General features: G+C 31.2%; 1 protein-coding gene across 1 annotated transcript; it reads right to left on the reverse strand.

Moving 5' to 3' along the window:
• Positions 1 to 120: 120 nt before the first annotated feature.
• On the reverse strand, positions 121 to 7,900 carry LOC132716607 (flotillin-2-like; the record flags this gene model as incomplete). The annotated part of the gene is made up of 3 exons (XM_060699916.1): positions 7,761 to 7,900; positions 647 to 725; positions 121 to 405 (listed from the first exon to the last, which is right to left on the reverse strand). Coding segments are annotated over exons 1-3 (413 nt in total), but the record flags the coding sequence as incomplete, so codon positions are not given.
• Between the last annotated feature and the right edge of the window lie 258 nt (positions 7,901 to 8,158).

Below are 8,158 nucleotides of genomic sequence, written 5' to 3' on the forward strand. Positions count from 1 at the left end.
TTTATTCAACATAAAAATCGAGTTTCAAAGGATTGAAAAACTGTACTAACATATCTACATTCAAACTTGGAGAAAGTTTCTGTTTTGTTTCAGTATATTTATGCTACCCAAGCTCTATACTAGTGGTATAGATCTGACATTATGCCAGTATCATTCACATAGTTAACAGAGACATTATCAAATATTTTACCTAAGATAGCTCTAAGATGACCTTCCAGTGTCTGTAGGATGACTCTCTGTATGTGATCTACAGATTTACCGAGGAACTGTTCACAAGCTGTCTTCAATATGTCTGGTTGTCTCATGATCTTGCACTGAGCCACGCCAGTAACGGTCACTGGTACACCCTCTGATGTTTCCACACTCTCACACTGAGGGTTCAAAGTCATAACCTCCAAAGATATGCTGTTAATTATAAAGAAAGTCAATGATCAATCTGGACTATTCTATTTTCATTGTCAAAATATTTTCAATGTAAAATATTTCATATTTAATTTGTTCAACAGGTCAACAAATGAATAGGCTTCATATGAATATCCGTAGGAGGACCATTGTTAAAATATAAAATAATTAGGATTTTTTTATTTTGCATTTACCTTTGAGGGTTTAAAAATGAGGGGGGGGGTATGTATATATAAAACATTACCTCTGAGTGTCAGTCACACACCACCAGGCCCATCCCCAGCCTCCGACAATAAATTTACGTCCATCCCCACAGCAGCCACCTGAAATATATCACATAAATACATCAGATTAGATTTTACTACTTTTGGTCACTGTTACTTATATTTCCTCAAACTTTACAACTTAGTCTAAAGAGAGTATGCAAGTAGCATTCCTTACATAGAAATTGGCAGCAGTTTTAAAACAAACATTGTTCTCTTCATACAGGACATTGTTTAAATATCTAAACTATAAGCCTTGCAGTTTATTTTTAGATTGCAGATTTCCCCCACTTGAATAATTTCTGTGCTAAGTTGGTTAAATTAAAAATTAAACTGTTGTTGTACAGATATGGAAGCAGTGAATTATTTAGTAGGTAAATGTGCTGCAATTAAAATGAAATTGTATAATTAAGTGACATTATGCTCATATTTTCGAAAGACTTACTGTTAAAAGAGTGATTGAACAACAATTGATATTGGTAAATGTATTTTAAAATATAAATCTGCCTAAAATATAAAAAGACTGTCTTACTCTTTTTATTAAGTGCTTGTTAGTTGTTACAGTTCAATTCCCTTAGATTTAAATTTACAGGAATTTGTTTGGGTTATTATTAAATCATTAAATTGAAAGGAATTATGGCAAAATGAAAACTTATTATTACTTTCACCTGTTCACTCACTATATACCCCTTGGATGGCCTTAATGTAAATACTTTTCTAGTCATAACATTATGTATATGTAGTATCTTTTTCCAATCTAGTGTACATGTACAGCATTACATGTATAATCATAAAAGTAGGAAGTAATTCTATCCTCAGTACATTAAACTTCTATATAAACATTACTTATAAATAAATAAATAAATCAGAAGTACTTTGCTGGGTATTTAATTTCAAGCATACTGCCTCAACAGTAAAATCAACCCAAAGGAGAGTCTTAAAGGAAAATCTCTTACTGATTAAATATTGAAATCACAGTTTATAAACATAGTTACTGTCAAAATTTAAGCCATGCATATTCTGAGACACTTCTTGCCAGAAAAACCAATAGCCTAAACTTAATATTACAGGATCCTTATAATGCAATTTCTCATATGCCATGCCACAAAGTTTAAAATACATAAGTGTAGTGCAATAACTTGAGACTACTAAATTACCCCTCTGTAATCTAGTTGCTTTGTTTAGATATCATATTCATGGATATTTGTCTGGCCATGTGTAAATCAACATACTGGTAGCTCTAGACTGTAACCCACACATGTTTCATCAATATTTTATTCTATGGTATGGAATATTGGAGGTTATACATAAATAATAGTATAGAGAATTTATTAATAGCACATTGGCTAGTGGTTTTGTACACATTTCCTGGTTGCCCTGTCTAGTATTAGCATTTACTGTAAGTCTAACATGTACATGGGTTAAACACTTAAACACCAAGCGGTCATCTTTATAAACCTAATAACCATCAGCAAGTATGGCATTAACTTGATGATTAAACATAAAGTAATATTCAGTATTTCAGATATATTTGTGGAAGCAGTTTAAATGCTGGTGGCTATTTATTGATACTCTATCTATGCAACACGGGCAGAATGAGATAATAGCTAGGTCCTCATTCACAAAGCCATTGTTTAAAGGCACCTTATGCCTAAGAAATCAATACTCTTAAATTATTTTTGAATGTCAGAAACATGTTTAAGCATGTTTTAATAATGGATTTAGAGCTTGTCAGATGTTAAACAACTGAAAAAAGTAGCACATAACTTGCAGTAATGTGTCCAAAAGGTAGCAAAATGTAAACAAAGTGGTAGTTGACTTCCATACAAAATACTGATTAACTATTATTATGTTGATTGCCAACATAGCTATAGTTGCAAAAGATAGTCCATGCATGTAGCAAATGAGTATTACTTTTAAAACTTTAACAAGATACCAAAAATTAAAAGATTTAGAGAAATTAAATTGGTAGCATCTGTGAGGCATAATGGGCCTTTAATGAAAATTCACGATAATTGTCAAAGTGAAGTTATTGACTATAAAACACCAGAAACACATAATGGGTTTAGTACTTATTCCCAAAATGGCTAGAAAAAGTTCAGTTATTTTGAAATAATACTGACTGTTGTCTTCACTTATTTCGTTACAAGACAGGCTACTGTTTCAAAATACACCAAATAAACAAAAAAAATTGTGAAATACAATATAAAAGTAAAGCTCAATGAAATTGTCAAAACTCAAATGAGAATGAAAAAGGTAATAAATTGAAAAATTGGCAACATCAAAGCTTACTCAATATGACTTTGTTTTGAACATGTGAGTAGTTCTAAAATAACATGAGTAAAATAATAGCATAACCAAAACTCACAAAGAGCACAGAAGTTTCTCTACCTCATAGTGAATTGATGATGAAAGGCTTTCATATTTTTTACTTTATGAAAACAGAATATTAAATTTTTTATATTAGTACATCAACATAAAGAGTAAGCTTTCATCCATTCAAAATTTGACACCACAATAATAATAGATATAAAATCATGTTTATGTGACCTTTTACAGTCCGTATCCTCTAGTATTTCAAAATGTGTACACATAAAAATAATACAGTAGTGTATCCTACTAGATACATGTATCTATTCTTAAATATTTTACCTACATTTTAATACATTGTATAATATTAGAAACATGTACCATATATATTGGTAGTGAAAATTATTTATACATTAAATAAATATTTTAATTAAAAATTTCATAGATTTATATTTGTTGCCCTTTAATTTAAACTAAAAAATAAAATTTTACTAAATTTGAATGGAAACATTAATTGTCTTCCAAACATCCAGCTAAAAAAGTTTAGAATCTTTTTTTTTTCACCTTGGTTTTGCATGATTAAAAATCAACAAGAAATTGCTATAAAAACAAAATAATGCTCCCTGAAAGAAAAGAGAATTACTACCAATTTTCTCTTGATGATAATATATATGTTATATTAACTAAGCTAAGAGATAATTGGGAAAAATAAGTAATCTAGAGTTATAATATGGTTCCAAACATTACACTTCCTCTCTGCATGCCCTCTATCAGTCTGTACTGTATGAAGTTTCAATCAGATACCACTTACAGATAAGTAGTCATACTTAAGTATTTTATAAATAAATAAAAACCAAAGTAAGTTAGAGAAATGCTTCCTGACCCAGTCATCTCTAGCACTTTGTGAAATTTTAATGAACTACAATCATTCATAGTCTGTTGTAAATGCTAATGGAGGAGAAATTAACTGAAGTTGTCGATTTTTTAGATGTGATTTTTAGATGTTTTCCGTTTGAATTTGTTTGAAAACTTCATTCTGAGTTGTGTGAATTTTGTAGCCTATGTATCACAATAATGTATTTTGCATGATTACAATGCTCCAACAGTCTGGTATGATTTCTTTTTTAACAGTTGAACTGATTGTTAACAATTTGATTGTTTAATAATCAACTTGAAAATGTGAAACTTAATAAACCACTTTTGGGCATCCTTTAATAATTCCATGGATGAAATAAAATCCTAATATTTTTTTCTAAATGAAATATAAATCAGAACAATATTTATTTTACTATAGTCAGAATAATTACTTTTGTATGTTACTTCATCATTAAAATTATAAGACACAGAGTCTCTTATTATAATTACACCCAGTACTGGTTCACATGATAATGATCTGACCCTTTCCCAAAATCAAATTCTTAATCTTACTGAGTTTGGTTCCTTTACCGTACTTGGATTCTTGTTGAGTTCTACACTACTGGCATGCGAGCAGTTCCCGTACAAAAAACGTAGTTACTTAATTTATAAAAATTATTTTTTATTATGATCACTCACCAAAAAATTTAATGTTACGGACTGCGAAAAATAGGGAAAGCCCCAGTCTAGTAAAATTCCGTTCAGGCTAGCATAAAATGTAGGGAGCCTTGTTCGACAGTCTAGCAATATGTTTTGAGAGCTTTATACTCAGGAAAAAAATCAATACGCATATCCCTCTCGGTCTGACATTATAAATACAACAGGCTTAAATGAAACTATAGATAAATCATTTTGGACACTGGACACCTCATGCCAATACCATGAAAAAAATCAAATTACAATAATATTCTCAATCACTGCATATAAATGTTGTTGTTTTTTTTATCAGATCTCAAAACATTGCTAGACTGTCAAACTAGGCTCCCTACATTTTATGCCAGCCCGAAAAGAAATTTTACTAAACTGGGGCTCGGACTTTCCCAATTTTTCGCAGACTGCTTAGTATAGACAATTAAATGTACCACAACAAAAATTGTGAATATTTCTTCAGATCAAGAGATTTTTTCAAATGTCACACATTCTCTCGATGCTGATTATTTATTTAAAAGCAAAAAGAAGTTTTTACGTAAAGTTACACTAAAATTTTGCTGACTAAAAAAACTTACATTAATATATATACTGGTTGGGGACCACCAAAACCGGACAACCACCAAACCCGGACGACCCAGAAAATGCTTAATTTAGTATTTTCTTTGTTCAGTGGTTGTCAGTCACTTTTTTATCAACAATAAGTGCATGTTTATTCTAAAATTAAGTAAATTAATTTATTTTAACCTCCGTAAATAGTAATATTTTAATGTCTATTTCAAGAATGTTGACGTTGAAATTAGGGGGTCAAGAAAGCAATGCCTGACCTCATATACCAGCTATAATCATTTGCAGAGTGAATAATAGAATATCAAAAACTTCAGCATTTGTTCTAATATTGTATATCATGTTAAAAATCTAAAATCAAAACACCCCAGCTTTTATCTGAATTAAATCACGTGATATACATATGTGTCCGGACACATGGTACTGTAGTGTAGACAATCTAGGTAATTTTGATACCCTCCTTGTCGAGCCTCAGATATAAGTGTCAATACAATCGGAAATAAACAAACTAGTTTGTTAGTTAGGAGAAGAACCTAGCTGAACTGTGTCAAATTTTAAGGTCTCTACATGTAGGTTAAAAATTATGAAATCTGTATGGAAAAATGTTCAAAAAGTGTCCGGTTGATGGTCCCCGACCAGTATATGTAACACTGACATCGTTTATGAATAATGGCAGGGAAAAAAGTGAGAATTTTAGAAATGAAAATGAAAGCTTAGATATTTCAACAGTGACAGCGGCTCTAAAAAATTACAGGTCAAGTAAGGAATGGTTAATTGGCTTAACCCGCTTATTAAGAATGAAATTAAGTGAAAAATTCTTTATAATCATGCAGTTTTCCACAAAAATTGAATTTACATCAGGTACTTCTTCCCTTTTTGCAAATATACAGTCAGTGTAATTTTTCCCCAAAATTAAGGACAGAAAAAAAATGTTGATTTGCGGAAAACATAATGTCATTACCAGTTTTTCACTTCTCAGTGAGATATATCGCATTATCACTAAAAAAATTCTTTCCCTATTTTTAAGATGGATCACACAGAATTCTCTCAAATTTTACTTTTTCCACTCTATATTCATTTAAATATTAAAATGGAGCGAAACCGCCGTGCGATGGATGACACAATTTACACAACTATAAACATAAGCTTAAAGCAGTCTTTGAAATTAGCACTCGCCCGATCGCCCTGGCAAGTAAATATTAAATTCGGGCGGCTAAAAAATCCAATTTTGCTTGCCTGTCTGGCGAGTAAAATTTCCGATCGCGAAATTCATTATAGTGGTGTTCAACCGCTCACTTTTTGCCACGTCACTACTGTTTCTTGGCTTACTTCCGCCATGTAAAGCAAGAAATTTATTGGGAACTAACTTTGTTTATGTTCCGTTTTCCATTGTCAAGTATCATATCGTAGTAACCGTGAAAAATGATTTTCATGTACAGCAGGGAATAACAATAAAATAAACTATGACACAAGACTTTTATTGGATTTCCTTTTGTTTCTTTTATTTACCTTCAGCATTAAAGATAAAAAAAAAACATCAAAATTTGAAAAATTTATTCCGGCTAATAAAGTTGGTATCGAGCAAGTAACTTCTCAAAAGTTACTGGCCAGTAACTTCAAAATGTTAATTACGAAGACTGGCTTAAAGTTATTATATTATTTACAAAGCTTACGAAATGTCTGTAAAACTGATAGCAGGTAGAAGAGCAGGTCCAAAGTGCCTGCTCGCAAAGGGAGCTTTACTGTAATGCAAGTACAAGCTATATACAGTGATGGATTTAAAAAGTTTGATTGGAAGTACTGCAAAATTATGGGTAATAGACAAAGCGCAACTTTCGACTTACAAGATAAGGCTAAAACCTGAGGAAATTCTTATTAAAAATGGATGCGTAGACTGGTCTCCTGCCCACTTCTGTGGAAACCATATTATAGGACAGGGAACCAAAATAAACAGAAGAAGTGTTCAGGTGTTTAAAATACTTAATGGCACTTTTAAAACAAATAATGTAAAATAAAAATGAATATTTGTTTTAACTGACTATATTTGTTCATAGGCTTTGCCCAATTTCATATTACCAGAACTTTAATCTGTTTCCGTCCTATTATGGTTCCCATCTATGTTGTCCGATGGGTGGATTTAATTTACATGCAAATTTTATGACATGTATCATATAAAATATGAAATGGGCCTATAGTGTGTGGTTGTGTCCTAATTGTATTGATAATATTAAATGTGTAACCGCTGATGGGTTGAATTTATAATCATTAATGTACTATTATTTCTGTCAAAGAGATCGCTTTGAGGGTTTGCCTAATTCATATTATTTTCCTGGAATGCTGGAGTGAATAAATTTGCCATTTCATTTGTTTACATTAATTTTTGTCAGTTGATAATCGAATTAGATTAAGCTTTGATTACTTTAACAAACGTATTGGCGGCCAACGTATTATGAACATGAATATTTCAAAATCTTTGAATTGTGACAGTGTACAAAAAAAAAAGATATATACAAAAGTTGGTCAGATAAAACTGATATTAACAGAAATAAGTGGCCTTGACACCGATCGGATAAATACATCACTTCCAGACTCTGTATCTACGACATTCTAAAATGTTCACCATGCAAATATCTTAAAAATGGAGAATATAATTACCTGATATAACAAGGGCTTCATTTGGGCCTACGGTGTGAATGTTTCCCATCCTGATTCTGCAAATTTATTCGTATTTCGAAATAAAATTTACGATTACAAAATTCAAGATGGTGGTCGGAACTCTCGGCTTTTAACTCTAAACTACCAAAAAGGGGAATAAACAAAGGGAAGATAAAAGCGAATTACACAAAACTAAAAAAGACATTGAAAAATGTAAATCTGACCTGGAAAAGACAAGAAATGATCTGGACTCTCAAAAGCTTGATCTCAGAAAACATATTACAAAATCGTTTGAAATAGAAATAAATCTGGAATCTGAAATAAAAGTACAGAAACTAAAAGTCGAGGGCTTGCAGAGCGATGTATTTCAACCCTAAAAAGTGAAATTGCACAGGCAA

The sequence above is a fragment of the Ruditapes philippinarum genome, unplaced genomic scaffold, assembly GCF_026571515.1.
Source record: "Ruditapes philippinarum isolate M1 unplaced genomic scaffold, ASM2657151v2 ctg25078_1_1_1_1, whole genome shotgun sequence".
NCBI lineage: Eukaryota > Metazoa > Mollusca > Bivalvia > Venerida > Veneridae > Ruditapes > Ruditapes philippinarum.